The sequence below is a fragment of the Phyllostomus discolor genome, chromosome 11 (assembly GCF_004126475.2).
Source record: "Phyllostomus discolor isolate MPI-MPIP mPhyDis1 chromosome 11, mPhyDis1.pri.v3, whole genome shotgun sequence".
Taxonomy (NCBI): Eukaryota; Metazoa; Chordata; class Mammalia; order Chiroptera; family Phyllostomidae; genus Phyllostomus; species Phyllostomus discolor.
The window spans coordinates 206194-229546 of record NC_040913.2 but is presented as its reverse complement, the minus strand read 5'-3'; the positions used below and the strand labels follow the sequence as shown (position 1 = coordinate 229546).

General features: G+C 59.6%; 1 protein-coding gene across 5 annotated transcripts in view; it reads right to left on the bottom strand.

Annotated features, from left to right (window-relative positions):
- The window catches only part of MICAL3 (microtubule associated monooxygenase, calponin and LIM domain containing 3), a 133284-nt gene that overhangs the window by 38263 nt on the left and 71668 nt on the right, over nt 1–23353 (bottom strand). For 2 of the 5 annotated variants that reach the window (XR_004899802.1, XR_004899803.1), the window contains exons 18-25: nt 22348–22446; nt 20803–20859; nt 18858–18965; nt 16616–16723; nt 15889–16075; nt 8139–8168; nt 8034–8092; nt 7375–7569 (exon numbers count right to left, since the gene is read on the bottom strand). Coding sequence is in view for 1 of the 5 variants with exons in the window: in XM_036011128.1 (XP_035867021.1) it covers nt 7507–7569; nt 8034–8095; nt 8139–8168; nt 15889–16075; nt 16616–16723; nt 18858–18965; nt 20803–20859; nt 22348–22446 (714 nt within the window). In the remaining 4 variants the exon portion in view is untranslated. Of the gene's footprint in view, nt 1–7374; nt 7570–8033; nt 8096–8138; nt 8169–15888; nt 16076–16615; nt 16724–18857; nt 18966–20802; nt 20860–22347; nt 22447–23353 lie in introns of those variants that run through there. The other 3 variants (XR_004899804.1, XR_004899805.1, XM_036011128.1) reach the window with 2 other exon arrangements.

Below are 23353 nucleotides of genomic sequence, written 5' to 3'. Positions count from 1 at the left end.
CTGCTCCCTGCCGCCCTCGTGGCTGCCTGCCCGTCCCCCAGCCGCCACTGTGGGCAGTGGTGAATAAAACACGTGAAGCCCCAGGACAGGGCCCGACACCCAGGGCCTGAGTGCGCCCTGCTGGCTGCCATCGTCACGACGTGTCCCGCTCCACTTCTCCGTGTCTCGGTGACAGTGGGTCCCGCAGGGCCTGGTGAGCGCCAGTCTCGGGGAAACTGGAGTTGGGGCAGCTCTGGTCTCACTCCTTATTTTTTCTGAAGAAGAGACGCCAGCAGGGAAGGGCCGCTCTCTTGGCTGTGGACACCAGCAGCCCCGTCACGGTGTTTCGGCAGTGTGGAAAGCGGCTGCCGGCTCTTGGTGGCCCAGCAAAGCCAGTGACCTCGGCTCTTCCCTCCTGCAGGCTGTTCCTCCCCGCCCGGGATGCCCAGCACGGCCTGCAGCCCAAGGCTGAGCCTCCCGGGGCCGGATTCCCAAGAAGGGCAGACCTGCTAAGGGCAGGCAGGCAGCTGGTTTAGACGGAACTCTGGAGAGAATATTTACTTTAAAAAAAAGAACCAATGAGCTGAAATAAGAGTTGGGTTGGTACAAGGGTGAGAGGAACCTTGTGCAGCGGGTCTCTCTCCAACGCTGGCCTTTCTAGGTGCTGCCTGAGTTCTAAAAGCAGGGAAACAAGAACCAATAAGCTCTAACAGCTCTGCCCTCGTCGACAGCAGCCATTCCTTGGTTACTGGGGTAGGTTCGCTCCTCAGAGACAAACTCCCTCCCTTGCCCCCCCCACCCCCCGAACCGTGAACGTCGACCTAAAGGCACGTTTCAGGCTCCAATGCTGAGCAGCAGGCAGTTGCCGAGACAACCCCTCCAGATTTGTGCCCACGGTGTTCCCACCTTTATTAACCTTGAAATAACACAAGAACCGAATGAGGACATTCGTTTAGCGATTTGCCTGGGAAAGAGCCCTGATTCTGTCATGTTTGTTGACAAAAAGCAAAACCCACAGTGGCCCTAAGTGCCCTCAGCTCCCCAGGTCCTGGCCTGGTGATGCTGGGGGCCCTTCCCTTCAGCGGGCTCACCTCCCCTGGGGAGGGGACTGTGGTGGGGGCCCAGGGAAGCTGGCCTCGGGCTCCCAGAGAAGCTGGTGCTCCGGGAGCAAGGGCCTGAGCTCTTCTGCTGGCAGGGTCCACTGAATAGAATATAATTATTACAGACTACAGTTCCGCCAGGGCTGGCATGGCTCAGTGGATTGAGTGCCAGACTGTGAACCAAGAGGCCACTGGTTCGATCCCTACTCAGGACACATGCCTGGGTTGCAGGCCAGGTCTCCAGTAGGGAGTGCATGAGAGGGAACCACACGTTGATAGGTCTCTTCCTTTCTTCTCCCTCCCTTCCCTCTCTCTCTAAAAAAAAAAAAAATAATAATAATAATTTTTAAAAAGCCTGCAGTTCCAGGCAAAGCTCGGGCTACACATCACGGTGGAGTGGAAACAAGCTTTACAGAGGGGCGGAGCAAAAAGGGCCGCAGGCACAGAACAGGCACAGGAGTGGCCGCCACAGTGATGCCAACTCCACTCACATGTTTCCCCTGCGTGGCCCCAGGAAAGGCTGTTGTACATGGGGCAGAGCTGGGGCGGGGGATTGCTGCCTCAGGGTTTGGGAGTGCTCTGAGGATGCCACCACCCTCCTCCCAGTGGGCAGTGATGCCACTGCTTGCCCATGGTCTTCCTTGGGGGCCCATTCCAGTGCCCCGGAAACAGCCAGAAATTGCAGGCAGTGAGCGGCAGGAGCCGACCTACAGGAAGTACAAGGAGACAGTGTCCCTGCGGCGGGAGAATCCTGGAAGTAACAGAGAGGGGCGTGTGCCTGAGTCCCCGCCTCTTCCCCTGTCCAGGTGCAGGGCGGGAGTTCCTGTGGGAGGCCCATCCCCCACCGAGTGTGGGTGGGAAAGAGACTGGGAACAGCCAACAGGACACACACGACAGAAAACTGGGTGGTGACTTGGGGACACAGCCTCCAGGGCCTCCCTGAGGCAGGGACACCCTCCTGTGAGTCATTCTGACTCCCGGCACCTGACGGAGGTTGCAGCTCTGTAAGGGGACGGGGGCTCTTCAGGGGAACATCAGCCTCAGCCCTGAGGGGAGGGCCCTTCCCCCATACGCCTGCCTGGCTGCTGCATCCACACAGCCCAGCATGGGTGTCCCCTCCCCTGCATCTCAGGGGGCACCCACGGGGGCTGTGCCCTACTTTCAGTATAAAGAGAGTCCCTTGAGGGGGGTCCCATCACCGCATCTGCACCTCGGGGCTCCCCCGAGGAAGGGTCTCTATCGGGGAAATCACCAGTGAATTCGGGAGAAGAAAAGGGACTGGGCCACAGAAGCTTCTGATGGAAACTGAGGCCCAAGGGCCATTCTCACAGTCGGTCTCACAGGAGGTGGCAGAGCCCATCTGCTGTCACGGCTCTCCGCGGTGCTGCCCTGCACGGTCCAGAACAGCCACGGCAGCCTGCCGGTCACACACACACGTCTGCCCTCCGCGTGCCGACCTGCAGTCAGCTCACTGTGACCTGCTGCGCCCCCCACACCCCCAAGCTCTTCCACTTGGCCTGGTGCGGGTTCCTGGGTACTGACTGACTGACTGACTTCAGAGTGGGGACCAACGGGCTGAGGCCTGGGGGTCGGGGGGATGAGAAGGCCGAGGGAGGCCACCGAAACCCTCCACTGGCACACGGTCGGAGCCGCAGCGCTGAGGGACAAAGGGCAACAGACACCCAAGCTTGCAAGAGCCGAGAGCTTGGCATGGGCGCAGGCCCTCCCTGCCAGGCGCGCCCAGGACCCTGCCACGCGGCTCCTTGCGTCCCAGGAGGCCGGCAGGCCTTGGTGACGCAGACACCAAGGCCCTAGAGCCCATCAGGAGCAGACCTGGCCCCAAGTGCCCCCGAACGCCGCCCTCTGTGGGCCCTTCAGCACGGAAGCTGGGCAGTGCCACTGTGCCCACACAGCACTGTGGGGGGGGCAGGGACAGGCATGTCCCTCCAGGGCACCCCAGCTCAGTGTCTGGGCCCCAGCAAAGCTGGCACGGAGCACAGAGCATGTCACCAGGGAGCACGGAGTAAGAGCCTCAGGCACCAGGAGTGCCCCCACCCCTGCCTCTCCCACAAAAGCCCCTGAGGCTGGAGAGGGGGCGGAGCTGCTCCCAGTCCAGGCGGCCCCAGAGTTGAAGCAGGGTCCTCGCGGGCAGGGGAACGCCCACCCTCCGTCAGCTCTGTCCTCGGCTCTCATGCTGGCAGATCAAACGTGGGACCTGGGGGCATTTTCTCCTCCTTTTCCACCCACAGCTGCTCTACAAAGTGTAAACGCCTTCCAGGCCCGAACACGACACCGTGCACACCCCAGGCACCCCAACTCGGGCTCCCCGTTTCAATGTGGCCCGGCTCTTCCCTGCCCGCCTGCCCTGCCCTCGCCACTCCAACCTGGAGAAAGGGAAGGAAAAGAAAAACTCAGAAACCTGGAGATTGTTTGGAGTTTATTCTCTTAGGAATGGTAACACTTGTTAAAAAAAAAAGCACAACACCTTAGTTTCACAGAAACTGCAGAAAACAAAGTTACACAGTTAAATTAAAAACTCACAAAGAAACACACCAAAAACTCAGACAGCACAGGTTAAAAACGAGAGCACAGCAAAGGCTTTGGGAAGGGCAGGCAGAGGTGGGTGGGGCACGCCTGGGCTCAGCCGCCTCCTCCCTCGCTCGCTCACTCACTTGGGCATCTGTGGGCCCGCATGGGGCCGCCTGCTGCTCCCACCCCGACCTTTTCCTTTACCCTGAGCTGAATGGTGTGGAGAGGGGGCCCTTTCAGAGACACACTGGACACCAAGCGGCAACGAGCAGCCCAGTGGAGCCACAGCTGAGCCTGAGAACAGTGGGTGGGGGTGGGGGGCTAGGGTCTCTGTGGAGTCTCCCCAGCAGAACCTGGATCTCCACAGTTTGCTCCTGAACCAGCTTCCTGAGGCTGGGAGTGGGTCCTGCCCAGTTTCTGAACTACTGACCCGAGTCCCACCTGCACGGGCGTGCTGGCTGCTGGGCTCCCTCCCGGCTCCCTCCCAGGCGGAGCAGAGCTGGACCCCGGCCGGGTTGTCTCGCCAAGTTCAATCCCTCAGTTTCCAGAACCGAAGAAGAATGAACTTTAGAAGCAGCTTCATCATTATTGTTATTATTACTGAAGTCACAATATATAAATATCTGCTCATATATATATATATATATATACACGAAACTAAGTCTCTATAAATAGCTACGTGTACAGACATGAACGCCACACGTCACTGTTGACTACGACTCCGGGCAGGGCCGGGGGCTCAGCTGGGCTGCAGCGTCTCTGCTCTGTGAGCAGGCTCTGCAGAGACGCCCCTCGGGGACCCCCGGCGGGTGGGTCCCCTGGCGGCAGGAAGAGACATCCCGACAGGAGCCGGGACTGAACGCCTGCACTGCCACACGGCAGGGCCCTTCCGGCTGGGGCGCAAAGCAATGCCCGCGTTTCTAGCGCCCTTTCAGCGTCGGGCAGGGGTGCCGGGGGAGGGGAGCTGGCACCTGCCAGGCGGCCCCCTCTCGGAGAGGCCCGTTTTAGGTTAAAGCTGTCTTTTCCCTCAGAGGACAACAGACAAAGGGTTTCCCCCGTCCCGTCCGTCCGTCGCCCCATTTTTGGTTATCCACCCCCTGAGAGGTGACCAGGGCTCCCCTGGACAAATAAAAAGGCTCCGTGGGGCTCAGGGTCACGCATTCACATGGGGTTTTCCTTCCTCTGCCGGTTGGTGCCCAGACTTCTCCCGAGGTCAGGGCGGGGTGCGTGGGGCCCAGGAAAGGCACTCTGGGCGAGGGCCTGACCTGCAGTGGACACGGGCCGGACGCGGGGGAACGAAGGGTCTACAGGCTCTGAGGACAGAAAAGAGTCTCTGCACCCAAGCACACACAGCAGCACGGCCAGCAACGCCCTCCAGACCCCGAGTCAGGCAGCAGCTTCAGATGGGACGACCACGGAAGGACCACGCTGCACTGCAGGCCTAGAGTCCACGCGGACCCCGGGGGCTGGCTGTGTTTTGGGCACCAGCTGTGGTTTCGGTGCACGGGCAGAGGACCCACGGGAGAGGGCAGAGCTGCGCACGAGGAAGGGGAAGGGCGGGGCACTGCCGCAGCTGCGGGGACGGGCCTCTGCTCTCAGCACAGCTAAGCTCCCTCGCGCAGCTCTCTCCCCTCCCAAGCACAGTGGGGTGCCTGTGCCCTGGGCCCGGGGTCACGGCTGCCATCTACCACACGCAAGGACGCCAAAACCCTGGTTTTTTTCCAAAGCTTTTCCAAAAGGAAACTCTAGTTAACCAATCAAAGCTTAATTTGGGACACAAAGAAGGAAATCCCTGTCCCAGGAGGAAACAAATCTCTCCCATGGCAACTATGAAAGACCGCCCCCGCCTCTGTCCCTTTCTGGAGAGGCTGCCAGCAAAGCCCGACACTCCCGGGTCTGAGCTCCTGCCTGGGCCACACTCAGCCCCACAGCCCCCGTCTCTGGAGCAGACCCAGGCCTGGCCCTCCCTCCACCGGCGGGGCCCCCTCCACGGAGAGGTGCCTGCCTCCCTCACCGGGGCTCGGGCTCTGGGTCTGACATGCCACAGCTCGGGTCCCTTGGGCTACAACAGGCAAGTCAGTCACCTTCAGAGCACAGAACCTTGGGGACTGATTTTAACTCAGGGCCTTGAGTTTTGGTTTGTTTTGATTCTTTAACCCCGTTGCCAACTTGCACCGCCCCCATCAAGACTGGGGTGCGGGGGCACTTTGCCAAGGAGGTGACCGTCTACCCCACTCTCACCTCCTCTCCCTGCTCTTAGGGACTCTCCTCCGCAGCGGAACCCTGAGACCCACGATGCTCCCCAACGGGACGACAAGGGCAGCGACTGAACCAGACGGAAGGGGACAAACGCAGGCTGCTCCGGGGAGCCCGAGCCCCCGAGCCTGCTCCTTTTAAAGACTGTCTTGTGCTCTGCGCCCGGAAGGAAGGTTCGATCCCTGGGACTGTTTTACGGAGCAGCCAGGCTCCTTGGAAAACCCGTCTCTGCTGGGTCTCGACCTGGTCAGAAGCACATCCTGGTGCACAGGACGGTGGCTGGGCTCGATCCTTTGGCTTTTTCTCTGCCAGCGCTTCCTGTGTTTGGCAAAGGGCTGTCAGCCCTTCATAGGACAGCAGAGTATAAAGGGCTCAAGGCTACAAAAGGTTCCAGAACCTTCTGTGGCCATAAAACGTGGTACCACCTGCAGGGCGTGAAAAGCCTCCTGGTTATAAAAAGGGCCTGTGCAGGGGGAGGAGCCCCAAGTACGGCGATGGCCTACAGTGTAGTGGGCGTCCCTGGGGTGCACCCCGCCTATCCAGATGCAACAAGACTCTTCAACTAGGGGATGAAGAGGTCGGTGGCCCTGGGCCCTTTCCTGTGAAGGGGAGGGGGTAAACCTTCGTCTCTTCCCGGCCTGCCTTCTCCACCATCCTGGCACTAGCTGATCGTCTTTAGTTTTTACACAGCAGATTTTGTGAATCTTTACACGGCTGCTTTTGCGATGCATCTGCTTGCTGAGAGCGGAACGTGAGGCAGATATGCATGGCCCCTGCTGGACTCCCGCCTCCCCCGACCCTCGCCAGCTCTGGGCTGACTCACGGGAGTGTCACACGGCTAGCTGGACGTGGAGCAGAGAGAGGCAGTTTTAAGGGAAAATGCAATTCTTCACAGTGAGCGGGTGCCCATGAGCCCCTGAGTCCCGCCCTGAGACCAGAGAGACTGCTGCTGGAGGGATGGCGCCCTGCCCGACACAGGAAGGGGAGTGACCGCACAGTCAGAGTTCTGTCCTCCTGAGGAGGTCCTGTGCCCCCAGCGGGCAGGGCACGACCTTCATGGTCACAGTCAAGAGCAGCAGACAAGTGCCAGCCCACCGAGACACCTAAATAAGGAGCGGGACGCCAGAGTTCCAAGTTCAGGTGCATGCCAATCCAGACCATGGGCGCTTATCCGCTCTGTTGCTCGCCAGGAGTCCCGGGCTGGAACCGCCAGGGGCCCTGCCACTCTGCACTCGCACGGGGCCGGTGCAGGGCCGCCGCTTCTGGAGTCTGGCGACCTGGATAGAGCCTGCAGCAGCCGCCCCGAGTGTCTGACGGCTACAGCGACACTGAGCGGTGCAGCAGACTCGGGCCCTGCTCGTTCACCAGACGGCGCCCCGGCCGGCCCCGGCCTGCCCGCGAAACTCCCCTCGGATCTGCACCAGCCCTCCGACAGGCCATAGAGAAAGGGGACTCCGAATGAGAGCAGTGGCACATGAAAAAGGAGTCCAGGGGGTTTTGGGCACCTGAAGCCCAATCGCAGAAATGTTGCTTTGGAGGTGCTGGCTCATCCCCATGGCCTTGTCACACAGGCCCAGTGAGTGACTTGCCACCCAGCCAAACAAGGAAGTAAGGCTACCTGGAGTTCTTCTGCAGGGCCAGCAGCACCGCTGGCCCGTCCACTTGCATCTGCCACGGGGCCCTCCTGCAGGGGTGCTCTGGCATCCTAGGAAAGTCCACAGGAGAAGATGAGGGGCCAGAGCCGCTGAGCTCGGGAGACAGGGTGCCCAACAGCCAGAGCCGTGCTGCTCACACAGTAGGCCCGTCTTCAAAAACCATTCCTCAGGCACCTCCCGAGGGGCTGACACCTGGCTCCACCCACCAGACCTCCTCCCACAAGGCCCTTGTGCAGGGAACAGGCCACGGTCCACCTACACTGACTGGGCAACGCCCATGCAGCAGTGAAACTGAGGGAGGAATACTGATTCTCGGTTACAGAAAGAGAGAGTGACAGACTGTGGACCCAGTGATATGCCCCTTCCCGAACTGGACTGAGGGACGCTCTCCAGAGCACCGTCCCCACCCGGAGGGGCAATTCCACGCCCACTCAGAAGGCACGCGGCTGCACCCTGACTGGGCCGATGCCAAAGCACTCAGAGCCTGCTGCTCCTCGAGGGCGAGGACCCTTACCTTCCCAGACAGGGCGGTCACCGCTGGTCTCTTCCTCTGTGCGGAGCCGGACAGGGGTTGGTGGTAACATTGGGGTGGGGTGGTAGGGGGGGTGGTAAACAGGTTAACAGTAGTGAGGTTTGCAGTAGAATTTACCTGCAGGCGGCAAGAGGCAGGGGAAAGGGGCGTGAGCATGGCTCCGTGACTCTGAACTTCACTCCTGACCATTTGGCCACCGGAAGCCTCCACCCCGGGCCCAGGCTTCTTGTCCTGGGAGGCCAGACCCCCCTAAAACTCTGATTTACCTAAAGGGGAAGGGCTTCCTTTTGATATGTGAAGCCGCTGGGCCAACCCCCAGCCAGCGCCTGACGCCAGGCTGGCACGGTGCAGGGGTTGGGGCGGGTGGGGGTGCCGCGCACAAAGCAGCAGTGTGTGTGTGGAACAAAGCGGGTCACATGAGAAGGGGAGCAGCCTTTCTGGGGAAACCAAGAATGAACCCAGGCGCAGGGTGGCGGCATGGGGGCTGCAGGGGCGGCACTGGACGCCAGCTGACCCTGACAGGACCTCCAGCCAGCACGGCTCACGCCGCACCGAGTGGCCTGCCGTGTCCACCAGCGGTGCAGACGAAGCCCACCGACTCGGCAGTGGACTGCAAACAGCGAAGCAAAACAAAACAGAAGGGAAAGCATTAGAGTGCACAGCACAGAACCAGGGCTAAACCTCTGGAGTTACTCCTTACAGCGTCCGGCCTGTGCCTCCGTGTCACAGGGTCCTGGGGCGGCACGCACTCCCACAGTCAGGGGTTTGAGAAGCACCGACTGTGGCTTTTCCCCAGACGCTGGGGGTGGGAGCTGGTCACAAAGGGTCATTCTCCCGGACTCTGCTCTGCTCCCACTGAAACGGCTCTTGAACACCACAGACAAGCTGCGGTGGGGGGCCCCGTCACGCTCCGCTCAGGAGCAAGGGCTCCTCGGACAAGCAAGCTGCTCTCAAAGTGGAAATAAGGAAACCTCACCAGAAAAACAATAGGGAAGGTCAGTAACACTAGAGCTGTTTTTAAGAACAGAAACAATAGAAACAAAATCAACAAACCCTTAGTAGAGTAATTCAGAACCAGCGACAGGAGAAGACAATAAAATCAGAAACGAAAAAGGATACATTCCAACTGGTACCACAGGAATTCAAAGGAGTGTGAGAAACTCCTGTGAACCAGGACATGCCAACAAGCTGGATGAGCCGGAAGAGGTAAGTCTGTTCCTAGAAACACACCACCCACCATGACCTATGTCACGAAGAAACAGAAAATCTTAACAGACCAAAACGAAGTAAGAAGACTGAATCAGTAACCAAAACCCTCCCCAGGCAGAGGCCCAGGGCCAGATACGATTTCACTGGGGAACGGCACCAAGTGTTGGAAGGACCGACACAACCCTTCTCAAAGTCTTCCAAAACCCTGAACTGTAGGCACCGCCCCCAAACTCCTGCTACAAAGCCAGAACCGCCCTGAAGCCAAAGCCAGATAAGGACACTGCAAGGGAAGAAAACAACAGACTAAAAAGTCCCTGATGGGCGCTGACGCAAAGCTTCTAGACAAAACAGTAGCAGACAGCATTCCAACCGCATGCAGAAGGTCACTCAGCATCACAAAGTGGTTTCAGGTCTGGGACGCAGGGTGACTGAACATATGCAAATCCGTACAAGTGGAACATCACGTTACCATCACAGAAAGAAAAATAGGAATCATGCGATCATCTCAACAGATTCAGAAAGAGCATTTGACAAAGTACAGCATCCTTTCGTGAAAACGTGCTCCACAAATTCAATGTAGAACAAACACACCTCAACATAACGAAGGCCACGCGTGAGAGCCCATGCCAACGTCACGCTCGGGGTGAGAGGTTGGCAGGCTCCCTCTGAGACTGGGAACGAGACGGAGACACCCACTCTCACCACAGTCCTTCGGCAGAGAGCTGGGGGTCCCGGCCCAGGGCCCCTGACAAGGAGGTGGAACGGCGGCGCCCACACAGGAAAGGAAGACGTAGCCGTGTCTCTGTCTGCGGATGATACGACCTCGTATGGGGAAAATCCTAAAGACTCCACCACAAATCTTCTAGAACTAACCAAAGAATTCAGTAAAGTTTCAGGATACAACATCAACATACCCCTCAAAACAGATGCATTTCAATAGGCTAACAACAAAACATCCGGAGAAGACACAGACAATCCCATTACGGCAGTATCAAAAACAAGAAAATACTCAGGAATAAATCTAACTGGGGGTGAGAGACCTGTCCACCGAAGATGACAAGATGCTGGTAAAAGAAACTGAAGATGACGTTTGGCAGGACGTCCCAAGTTCATGTGTAGGAAGAACTAATATTATTAAAATGTCCACACCACCCAATGCAATCTATGGGTTCAATGCAGCCCCTAAGAAAACACTAAGGGCATTTTCCACAAAACTAGAAAAACAGTCCTCCACGTGTGTGAAGCCACAGAAGACGCTGAGTAGTCCAAGCAGCCGCCCTGAGAAAGACCAAGGCTGGAGCTCCCACGCTCCTGCCTTCCGACAGTATTTCGAGGCTGTAGTGTCACAACAGTGATTGCGGCAAGAAAGCAGACACACAGACCAAGTGGCTGGAGTCAGGGGCCTGGAACTAAATCCACACGGACAGTCCGCGGATTCTGACAAGTGGCTGAGAGGCTCAACAGGGAGAGAATCCCTCCAGTCAACAGTGCTGGGAAAGTGGGGAGAGCGGCATCGGCCTCTGTCTCCCACCACTCACAAAAGTGACCCCGAAACGGACGGAAGCCCCAGCTTGAGACCTGAGGCTGTAAACCTCCCAGAAGCTGAGGGGACTGACTCCCGGGACACTGGCCTGGAGGTCGTTTTCTGGATGCAACAGCAAGAGCAAAAAATAAGCAAGTGGGACTGTGTTCAACTAAAAGCTCCCGCAAGCCGAAGAAACCACCAGTGAGATGAAAAACCAACAACTGATTGAGAAGAGGTGTGTAAATCACATGCCTGACAAGGGATTAATGTCCGAACTGTGTAAAGAACTTACTTAGCTCAACAGCACAAAATCTAACGACCTGACTGAACTAGTTTTCCAGAGACAACACACAAATGGCCAGCAGGCAGCTGACAGGGGAGTGCCACTCGTCAGGGAGATGTGAAAGAAACCATGAGGCGTCACCTCGTGCCCGTCACCATGGCTGTCAACAAGCAGACGAGAGCGAGTGGGGGCGAGGGTGTGGGGAAAGGGAGCCCTCGGCACTGAGGGTGGGCCTGTGGTCTGGTGCGGTCACTGTGGAAAACAGTGCGGAGGGCTGACAAGCTAAAAACAAGACCGCCATAAGGTCCAGCAGCTCCACTCCCAGGGGGTTATCCAAAGAACCCGAAGCCGAGACCCTGTAGAGACGCCTGCACCCGTGTGACGGCAGCGTCACCCCCAGCAGCCGAGGGGTGGGCGTGTGGGGAGGCAGACACGCACGACAAAGTGCCGCTGGTCCCCGAGAGGGAGCTGGGGTCTGCGGCGCCTGGGCGCTGGGCTCAGCGCAATGCGCCATACAGTACAGACAAACACGACGTGACGTCACTTCATGTGTCACCTAGAAAGACGCCCAGAGAAACACAGCAGAGGGGTGGCTGCCAGGCCGGAGGGGTGGGGACAAGGTGCAGGGTACAGCGTTCCCGTTAGGAGAGCAGCCAGGTGGGGGCCTGGCGTGCCCCGCATGGGGGCTGTCGCTCACAGCACTGGGCGCTGCACTGAAGGTCGTTAGGAGCGGGGCGGGGGGGGCGGGTAGCAACTACGGGACAGCCAGAGGGGCCCATACTGTGGTGGCAACCAGCGTAGTTAGCAATGCACCAAACCAGCACCTTAACCTCACACGATGTTACGTGTCAGCTCCATCCCAGTGAAGCTGGGGGTGGGGGAGAAAAAGTCGACAGAGGGGAGGTCCCAGAAGTCAAGGTAAATTCTCCACTTCCCCCTTTGGATGGTGATCTGCTTGTATTTTTTCCCTTCAAAGAAACTGATTTCTGTTTTTCTTTTACCTGTACTCCCCTGCAACACTGAATAAATCTTTTAGAAAAACACAGTTTATGAACTTCCATAATTTCACGCAATATTCACAGACGTAGCATTTCCAGTCGCCCCTGGCACGCTCAGTCAGAACCCGGAGACACGGCGGCCGGCGGCCGGGCCCGGCCCAGCCACCTCACTGCCGACGTCCCTGCGGGAGAGCGCGGCCGTGGGCAGGTTTTTTCCGCTGGGACACAGTGTCCTTTTGCCATCTGTAATAAACCACTTCACCGTTAACTTGGACTCAGATAAAATGTAATCAGGAAAAACGTGTGAGCGCTGACATCACACGCTCCTTTTCTGTGCTTTGTCTATGTGATTCCAACGTGGCTCCCAACTGGGAAGCCTGGCGTTGCCTGCCCCAGAAGCGGACGTGCGGCCCAGAGGAGCCAGGCAGGACACCCTCCCCGGCGGCCCACCCAGGACATGGTCTCCAGGAGCTGGCATGTGGCTGAGCCGGGCTACCGAGAGCCTTCTGGGGTTCTTATGGGTGGTGCAGGGGGCACCCTCCCCGAGGCCACTCCCAGAAGGGAGGCGTGACCCCGACGCCCAGCTCCAATCTGACCGGGGTCCTGTTACTTGTGACCAAGAGTCTTGCTTATTATAGTATCAGAAAATCACAGTTACGGCTACTTTCTTTCTTCCACTCTTTCCCCTGCGCTAATTTGCTTTGTCCTACTAAAGCAGAACCCTAGATTTTACAACACAACAGAACAGGTTAACCTGCCAGCGGATTCTCAGAGAATTAGCTACGATATCCTAAATTGATAAGGACAAACAGTTTAGGTTCTAAACACAAGTCCCACGAGCCCAACCAAAGGCCATTTTCAAAGACGTTCCGGAACCTTGTTTCTTCCAGGAACATGACCTCAGACTGCAGTTTGAACTGTCTCCACCTTTCAATAGCTCTGAACCGTGCGGCTTCTGCTCCTCCACGGAACCCGAAGACCCGCTGCCCTGCACCCTCGACCGAGGTGAGGAAGGGAGACGCCACGCGTCCCAGGGCTCGGGCGCCCGGGGACGGGTCTCCTCCTCACACTCGGCCTGGTGTGCTTCCTGCTTCTCAGGCTGACTACAAAAAGAGCTCCTTTTTTTATCTGACACTGATCATGCGCCAGACTCTATTATAACTGTTTTACATCAACTCCTTTACTCCTCAGAGTCCAGTGAGGTCAGTCCTCTCACCTGCCTTTCACAGAAAGGCTAAGCAGCCTGCCCAGGGGCCCCACCCCACTGTCGCTGGACAGGATCAGAAGCCTGGCGCTGGAGGTGCCCCTTGCAGCCACTGCGCCACACCCGTGTGACACATGGACCACAGGTTACAGCTGATGCAGTCGAGTCCCTGGTTTTACGCAGCCTGAACAAAGTGCGGAGTTGGGGTGACTGAGTGTGGAAGTGGGTGGACAAGGGAGCTGGAGAACACAGACAGCTCCAGGGAAGCTAGGCCCCGCACTCATCCACCCAGTGCCATCACATCCCAAGTTGCAAGCAAATCACCGAGGACGCTCCCATCAGGAGACAGCCTGGCCTCTGCACGGAGGGAGCAGGTGGCGTGTGAAGCAGGACCAGGTGGTGGTGAGCCCTGCAGGCCAGGTATGCTGATGCCTCTCTGAGGATGTGAGTGACAGGACACCCCGGAGAAGGTGGGGGGAGTGCACTCTAGGGGAGCAGACAGCGAGGGCCGAGTCCTCGGGCAGCGAGGTAACCGTGTGTCCGGAACAGACAGGAGACCGGTGTGGCTGGGCTCAGGGAGCTGGGGGAAGCTCCTAGTGGAGAGGCTGGAGACCTGGGCAGGGCGGCGGATGCGGGGCCCTCCGCCTGGGAAGGTGGGCTGCCATCTGCATAGTAGCAGACTTGGACTGGGGAGATCTGATTTACGCCCCGGCTGCCTTGTGGAAGCAGCCTATGGGGGCCATAGTGGGGTGGGGCTGCAGTGTGGCCAGGATGGGCCTGGCAGAGATGGGCGGGGCCCCGCACGCGCTCCCTCTCAGGACGGCAGGGGAGACTTGTGATGCTGTCTGATCTGGAGCTCTCGTCTTCAAACTTGGCAGCAGTCACAGCTAAGCTGGCACTTGGCAAGCAAAAGAGCAGCTTACTTTGAGGGCGGCCCGTGTCCTTTTACAATGGCTGAGAGGGAGAGTCCACGGGGACAAGGGGAAGACGTGTGTGTTTTTCTGGAGGGTGTGCTTCTCAGGTCACCACCTGGAGCTGACACAGGCCCCGAGTCACTGCTGCCGGGCAGCTGGACTGAAGGGGGTCTCAGAGAGTGCGAAGGTGGACAGCCACTTCTAGCCTCTGAGTTCAGCTTCCCGACTCGTAAAATTACAGACAGAACCAGCCCCCCAGGGTGGTGTAAGGGGGGAACGACCCCGTACGCGCCGAAGGGCCTGGCACAGCACCGGGGTGATTTCCTTCGTCCTGAGCCTCACCTTCCCCGGCCTTTTCTTTCCTTATCAGAGGCCCTGTGGTTTGAGTTCTGAATCACACAGGGATTTTGTTGGAGAACAGGCTCCTAAAATTCCGCTCTCTTCTCCAGCTCACTGGGCCTGTGTGGAGAGGCTGATGGAGCCGATACAAAATCCACCCGGGTTAGCCCGGGGGAGCTGGGTTAGCCCACTGTCTCCCTGCTCGAGGTCAAGAGCAGGGCACATACCCAGCAGGCCAGTCCTGGCCCGTCCCCACACCACTGCCCCCCGCCCCCCCCCCCCAAGTGTACCAGCTCTTCCCTTTGCATCTCTCTGTGTCGAGCCTGAGGTCGGATCAGTCGTTCCGAACGGCTCCTGAGCTCCTGAGTGTCCTTCAGTTAGAACCTACACGCCACAGCTCTGCCCCACCAGACGCCCCGACGCGGCTGCAGCTCCGCAGGCGCTTGTCTCATCTTCACAACCAAAGTGCCACCTCACACTCCGCTCGTGTCCCTGAGAGGAAGCAGCAGCGACGAGCGTGCTGTCCACGGGCAAACACACCTGGGCACCCACCGGTAGGTGCTTAAGGGCCCCTCTTACCAGGCCAATCGCACAGGAAGAGGCAGAAGTAACCCAGGCATAGAGGACAGTTGGGAGACGTGCAGGGGCTCTTCCTGCGGGCCCAGTCCGTGGACATCTAAGCTGCTATCCAAAGGGCAAGTGTATGGGACAAGGGAACCCAAGTCTAGCCCGGACAGCACCCTCCTCATCTCCCTGCCATCTGGGTCCTGCCCGCACTGGGAGGGGCTTCTCACCTACGGGGCAGGAGGCCCAGGGTCAGGACAGTGAATCACCTCCTCTCAGTCCACCACTCTGGCTCTGTCAGGGCCTCTCCTGACTGACAGGCCTCTGGCCTGTTAATGCACGACAAGGGCAGTCTGGGTGCCCAAGTGGCCATCTCCTAATTTCATGTGTCCCTCTGCTGGGCTTGGGGCTCCTATCAGGGACTCGATTCGCCCGAGACGCTGTGGCCAAGAGCAGAGGCCCTGGCCCAGTCCTGGCGTGCTCAGGAGGCCCATGCCTGAGAGCCCAGGCCGGGCCGGGTCTGGTGTCACGGTGCTGCCACTGAGCTTAGACAACAGGTGGGATTCCCCTTCTCAAAAGTCAAGACAGACTGGTCCACATCTTGCCCCTGGTACCCAGTGTCTTCGGGGATGGGAGGTGACTACGTCCAGGCCATTTTCACTACCAGTCCCTGCGCAATGCAGGGCTGCGGTCCCAGGATCCTAGGGGACCGGGACTGTTTATCAGCGCCGTGGAGAGAAACGAAGGCTGGAGAGACAGCTGTGCAGGGTCAGGAGAGACCCGGAGGGGAGGGAGACTCACCGTCCTCGATGTCATAGGCATAGGCCGACAGGCGCAGCGTGGTGGCGCAGTACTCGCACTTGAAGCAGCTCCGGTGGAAGAACTTGCCCTCGGCGCTCAGCCGCTCCATCACGTACACCCGCTTCTGGCAGAAGTAGCACGTGTCGCTGCCTCCCAGGTTCTGTGGGAACTCCTTCTTCATGGAGCCCTGCAGAGGGTGGGGCAGGTGCGTCAAGGTGCCGTCTTGGGCTGCTCCCAGGGGCACAGGCCTCCCTGGGGCCCTGCTGCGAGGCAGCCCGAGACACTCCCTTTGCTCCCGGCCCGCCACGCTGACTGTCCCCACTGCACTCAGCACGAGGCACTGCCGCATCGCGTGCACCAGCGGCCGAGAGAAAACCTGAGTCCATCTGACAGAGTTGCGTAGAACTCAAACCACACTGTTGTGACAGAACTGCCTGGGAAGGTCACATAAAAGTGCACAGGACCTGTTCGTGTGTTTCTGCATGGACACGGGTTCCTGGCCTCCAGAGCTGTCACTCCCAGAGAAAGCGAGTGAGCTTCTCCACCAACACTCTAGCTGACCAATGGTTACAGCCCTGGAGATTCAGTCACGGAACTTAGACACACTAGGAAATGAGGGCCCTTGGCACACACGGGCCCTGCGTGTCACTGCAGTTCTCAGGCCGAGGCAGGCATGCTTGCCACAGCCGTGTTACATCTAGAGACGGTTCCTCAGTACAGAGCTTACCAGTTCCTTCTTGTCTAGAAGGGTTTTGGGCTGTTCTTTCCTTTGAAGCTGATTGGCTATCTGCTCAGCCAATGAGCTCACTCCACCCGTGTACATCTTTATATACTTCTATTGGTTGGAGATTACACAGAGACCAGAATGAAGGGAATGAGAAGGAAAAACAAATGAGTTAAGACAAAGAACTCTTTGAAAGGTGCACAGTGAACACAAGGTGCAGCATCCAGACCATGCCCACACGGTGTCCACAAGCAGGGAAGCAACAGGTGTTGGTGTCCACGCGAGCGACGGCTGGGTGGGGGGCTGTGCCCGGGACAGGGGCCCGTCGGCCGTGTCTGTCTGGGGAACACAGTGCTGTGTGGGGGGGGGGTGGGCGGGCACACAGACGGGGCACACACACAGAGCAGAGTAAGATGGGCCTCGGTCCCTGGTGACTCAAACCGCACAGAGAACTCAGGGGTGATGCTGTCCCGACAGGCGCCTGGCTGACAGCACAGTCCTGGGGTTGGGAGGGCCTGGGGGTCACTTCCTCAGTGAGAAAGCTCATCCTCGGAAAGCCAGACTCTCCACGTGAGTGACAGATAACCTCCCTCCTCGTGGGTGTCGCTCCACTCATAACCACCGTCAGGTGCATCAGACATCCCCCGGCTTTACCTGGAAGGCCCCTGCCAGCCCATCTGCACTGTGGGTATCTGTGTTCCGCCCAGGCCCCAGGGCCAGGCTGCCCCGGGGTGGGCAGTTCAGGTGCAGTTGCAGGGCCCACACCCCGAGCATGCAGACATGCTACTCTGTTTAGTCTTGGGAAGTCAGAAAAGGTTTCTGTTCCAGAGGAACTCGTTTTTATAGGTTGGAAAAGAAAAAAATCTAACCAAATAAGTCCTCTTTCTAGCAATGCTAAAAACGCAATAGGAGAAACCATCCAATTCTAATTGCAAGCCTTCCTGCTGGGGAACCCCACTGTGAGTCTGGCCTGGGGAAGGAGGTGAGAGTCTTGTTGGGGGCTCCATGCCCAAGAATGCTTCTGTGTGCAGACAGACGGCCAGGACATCTGCATGTGGGACATGCTGCTCCTGAGCTGCAGGACGCAGGGCTTGCAGGGGCAGCTGTCACTGCAGTTAGAGAGGGTTTGAGTGGACAGACACCAAAGCCACGTGCGAGGGAACTGCTGTGCGAGGCGTACCCTGTCTGGCAGAAGGGGAAGCCCCGGAGGGGGTGCTGACCAGGTCAAAGTGGGCCAGCGATGCTCTAAGGCTTGGCTGGAGCCGAGGCTGAGGATTCAGGTGCATTTTAGTGGCTGAGAAAAACACGCAGCCCTCACACCGAAGCTTCCCTAGGTCAGGGTCCCGGGAGACCCGAGGCCAGGAGCTGACCAGCGCCAGGCAGAGCGGAGCTGACCATGGAGCGGGAACCGCACTCCTCTGATCTGTGGTGCCTGAGGCCTGGCTTGGGTTTCAGGGGCGAGGCTGGGATGCAGAGCGGGCCCTGGGGCCATGCTGCTGCACATGCCCCCCGCCCTGAACACTGCACTGTCAGGACAGCCCTGGGATCAGCTCAGGGATGGCTGCAAGCGCAGGACCCTGTCACACCTAGGTCTCAGGGATGTGATGATGACAAGCATCCTCCAAGAGAGGCTCTTTGTCCCGGGCATAAAGAACAGGTGGTTTCCTTCTTCCTGCACTTCCAGCGCAGCCATGGCTGGACTTGTCCTGCTGCTGCCACCTGTGCACCTGCTTCCACACACCCCATCCGTGGCCAGCGCAGGCTTGAGGACAGGGGGCAAGATGGAAGGCAGCAACCCTCTATCCTCTGTCTACGACTGGGAGGCTGGCTCAGGCCCACAGCCCTCAGCGACAGCGGCTCAGCAGACGCCCAGCACTCTGCACGTTCACGCCACTTAAGAGATCAGCTAAGCTGGGGTTCCTGTTTTCTAAAGACATCTGGAGCTACAAACCTAGCAGCGAGAAGTGTTTACCATTACTGATACAGTGAACTGCACTGAAAGTAGGCTTATGTCCACAGAACCTGATGCAGCAGAAGCTGGCAGCCTCTCCAACCCAGGCACATGCTCACAAACGGCACGTGTAAAACAGGCTGATGTGCGCGCGCACACACACACACACACGGGTCCCTACAGGAGACGAGCCAAAGTCGAGCGCTCTGCCGCCTGCCCGGCCGGTGGCCACGTGCAGCGACGTGCGCAGGGGCCGCAGGCACACAGAGCCCCGCCCGGCCCCAGGCCTGCTACCTGTCGCAGGGAGTCAGAGGAGGGAGAGGCGGGGCGGCTGGAGGAACGGAGACTAAGAGAAAGCTCCCACTGGTCGACAAAAAATCGACGAGAAGGTTCAGACTTTGGCTATAAAACACAAGACGGAGAGAAGAATCAGAGGAAATGTGAAGTCACAGACGGACTTGGACCTGCACAGCCCGCCACTTCCAGGGCCTTTTCCCACTCCAGACCGTGACCCGAGAAGCCACGTGGTAAAGGAACGCTCTCAGCAGCAGCAGCAGCAGCATGCACGGCCTGCCCCTAACCCCAACCCCCGGACTTTGGCTCTGCAGGGCCTCTCACCCCCCAGTCTGGGTTCTCCTGGGCAGGAGATGCAAGTCTAGGGGAGAGCTTGCTTCCCCCACATGAAGGCCAGCAGTGCGGCTCTTCTTCTTCCTACCACCAGTGCTCTGCCCACCAGGAGCCCGCCCAACCTCAGTGGTCACCACGAGAAGGGACGTGAGGCTCCCAGTCCCCTGCAGACTATGGGCAGCTCATGGGCAGCATGGGCGGGGTCTCTGCAGGGACAGACCCACGCAGTCCCCAGACACGGGGAAGGTGGTGGAGTTTTGGCAAATGAGAAATGCTCAGTTTCCCAGCAGCCCGAACTGATGTCACAGCGCGGAGGGACAACAGTGTGTCACCAGCCCATGCTCCCCACGATCAGCTGACGGGGTGCTGGGGTGCATCGCCGCAGAGCAGTGCGACCCAGCAGGAGGGAGAGCAGACTGAGCTTCCGGGGGCTGGACAGTGGGTGCCTGTGGGGTGTGGGGTGTGGGGGGCAGTGGGGCAGAGGGCAGCAGCGTGTGTGCAGCACTGTCACGGGAAGTCCTGCGAGGACACTGCGCAGTGGCCCCGAGAAGCCCCTGCAGTGCAGCGCCTGGAAACCAGCCCTGTGAGAAAACGGAAGGAGGCTCCTGCCGCCACCCTCCCTCCTGCGCACGGCAGCCCCCGACCCCAACATCCCCCCCCACCAGCGTGTCTCCTTGGATTCCACACGCTTCCCTCACTCTTCATTGTGGTAAAAATCACTAAATCCTCGTTAAGTATGCATTCCGAAGCACACAGGGCAGGGCCCCACTCTGTGAAAACGCAGAGGCCGGGCTCCCAGAGCTGTGTGTGGAAGCCGTCCTGATCGCGGGCCTGGCTCATCGCAGGCACAGGGACCGGGCCTGTGACCAGCTTCTCAACGGACCCGAGAGGCCACTGAGGGACCATGGAGCCGGAGCCGGGGCCAGGCTTCTTGGACAGCCGAGGCAGGAGGGGCAGGGAAGGCAGCTGCAGACCCATGTGAGGTTAGCACTGGCACAGCCCCCTGCCCCACCTGCTAGCCCACCTTTACAGGTGACAGCAACCTGGGGGGCGGGGGGGGGGGTGGCAAGACATAAGCAGGCTTTTTAAAACGGGCACCTCTGCTTCCCATCAAGTCACCCAACGGCCCAGTGTCATCGCCATTCTTCCTGTGGGTGGTGGAAGCCTTCCTCTGCAGCTCCCCCCCCCCCCCCCCCCGTCAACGCCTCCCTTCCCTCTGTCCTCCTCACATTCAGGAAATCCCGTCACTGAGTGCTTCCATCTCAAGCCCCACCTCTGTCCTCGGAGCTGAGCAAAGGCCACCTGCTGGCTGCTCCCACCCTGTGCCCTGAGAAGCCACACACGCGTGCTGGGGTGGGAATGAGGCGGGGGGGAGGGCAGCAACGGGGTGCCATGGGCCCCCAACCACAGGACCTGCCTATCAGAGTGCCACGATGGGCACTCGGCTGTGCATGCTGCTGGCACCAGTCACCACTGTCAGCAAAAGGGCACTGGCTCTCGGCTGGGTGACAAGAGCGTGCAAAAAGCAAGAGGAGGGGGGCCATCCCCCTCCCCCCATGTGCCCATCTGTGTGGCCTCAGCAGCCTGGGCCACAGGCTGTCCGTGCGTTTACCCGCTCACGGTGGGGACGCTGCTTGCCGCGGTGGTCGGCATCACGGTCCCTGCGCGTCTGTTGGCAACAAAGGAGATGTTTAAGCTCCACCTAAAAACTCTATTTGGACCTAAGTGACAAAGCTGTAGAATCAGAGTTATGTCAACACAGATCCCTGCCCCCAGCCAAGTCCTAACCCAAGGAACCCCAATCCCACTGACGCCAGAGCAGGTGACCCAAGGACCACGCTGTGCACAGCCGTGCTGCTCACCCAGCCCCCAGTGAGGTCAGCGGCACGATGAGCAGGGACTTATTGGTGCAAAGGTGGCACAAGGCCAGCAGCGTCAGGCGTAAGGTCAGAGGAGAGAGGTGGGTTAGGAGGGGGGCTCTCCAGAGAGCTGAAAGGTGGGTGACACACTGCCCCAAGGGGACAGGGGTACAGTGGTCCCTGCACAGGAGCATGGGGAAAAGTGGCATTTGTGAAGGGGGACAAGGAGAGGCAAGGGGGGCAAAGCCTGGAAGTGGTGCCAGTGGACGGGACACCTGTGGCTGGGTAGGAACCTGGCTGATGGGGTCGGCTGCCTGCGCTGCCCCGAGGAGACACACAGGCGAGAGCCGCGGGGATGGGGTGCCTGGGGCCCCCTTAGAGCCTCGTACTGGGGACACTGACCCGAAGCTTCCGCTGCAGCTGCTCTGGTCCAGGCAGGACAAGGCCAGAGCTGGGCCCCTGGGTCTCCCCAGGTGGCCCCTGCCCCATTCAGGCTCCTCCTCTGCAAAGGGGGAACAGCAGCTAGGGCCTCACTGGGCTCCCAGAAGAACAGCCGAGACCACACGAGGAGAGCTCCCGGACTGCCCCCAGGCTTTGCTCCTGTGCCCGGCTCTTATGCGGAGACAGGTGGGGGGCCACAGTGGTCAGGCACTGGCCGGGCCTTTACAGCCCAGGCCCTCGACGGAGGAGTTGCCTGTCCCAGGTCCTGCCTCTGCAGCTGGCATTTTACTTTATGGGGAAACACAACAAGGGTCAGCTTCATAGAAGAGTGCTCCCCACCGTGCACGCCTGCTGCGCCCCACTGCTCCCCACCACAGCGCAGTTTCCCAGGGTCTGCCTGGGCTGGGGGGAGGGCCAGCGTCTGGGCAGAACAGGGCTAAGCAGGGGCTGGGCGGTCCGAGTCAGAAGGAAGCAGGTCTGCCGTGCAGCCCCACTGAGAGCTCCCCAAAGCTCATCTCAGCTCCGACCCGTGGGCAGTGAGGCAAAAACGGCAGCTTGAGATGGGGTTACGTGAGCATGTGTCTCTCCCCAGGGCTTGGGGCCTCGTCTCTGTGACAGACGCGGTCTGAACCTCAGCCCTGTGCATGCCGCGTGGCTGTGAACGCGAGCTGCTCTCTCCCGAGGGCCGGCAGGAGCCTGACTGCATGTAGCCATAAAGGCTGCTCCGGTTGCCACCGGTCTTTCTGCTCTGTGACGGTTATCCCTGAAGAGAGGGGCCCCGGCGTGGGCTCTGCCCCCGCCACCCACAGACAGGCAGGACGGCACAGACAGACAACGGGGCATGCACACAAGGTCACCTGCTGGCCGCCACATGCCCGGCAGGGAGGTGGAGTGGGGGGTGGAGAGAGAGTGATCACTTTTTTGGGACAGGTCCGAGAACGTTCCTTTCCCTGCCGCTTTTGCACAACAGACACAAACAGAGAAAAGACTGGTGAAACTGTGGCCACGTTCCAGCTGGGTCCAGAAGGACCAAGGGGCCCGGCCCTGCGCCCCCATCCCCCCCGCCCAGCACCGCGTGGCCAGAACAGCCGTGTGGTGCAGCCCATGGTGGGTGTCCAGGTCCACCTCTAGGTGCAGCCCCTTCTAAACACCAGGGGCCCTTCCGGGTGAGTTCGTCCGGGATGAGAGCCCCATGGGACTCAGGAAACCACCACCGAGTGGAGCTGCACCAGTGGGGCCTGAGAGGAGGAGGACTCTGTGTGTGGGGCTGGGCAGCAGCCCCCCGAACCTGCTCCCACCTCCCAAGACGACCTCCTTCCCCACCGAGGCTGGACAAGGCGCCGAGCGTGTGCCTCCAGGACGTGCTGCTAGGATCCAGGAGGGCTGAGCAGGAAAGTCCCCAGCAAGCAGCACCCTCAGGAACCCTCCGAGTTAAAACCGGTCCTGGGCCCCTGGGCTGGCACTGCCACACCCTCCTGCCTCGTTCTGTGCCCAAGTGAGTCGGGACCACGTGCTGTCAGGCAGCCCCACTCCCGACAGGGTGGCAGCCCGGTGGGTCAGTGCCGAGGGCCCAGTGCTAACCGCACCCTCCGTCCCCAGGTGTCTGCAGCTTCACATTGCCCCCCAGAGACCTATCTTTTAGGAGGGAAATCTACCAGCAACTTGCAAGGCCTGAACCCTCCCTGCTTGGTGTTGGGAAAACACTACCAGGGGAACATCCTACACATTCTCCCCAGCCAAGCAAAGGCACAGCTCCCCCTCCAGAGGTCAGGGACCTGGCGGGACGTTCCGGCACCTGGTCTCTCACCCACCCCCAGGGTCCACAGGAGAGGCCTTGGCTCGGCCCTGCTGCCTGCCCAGCTC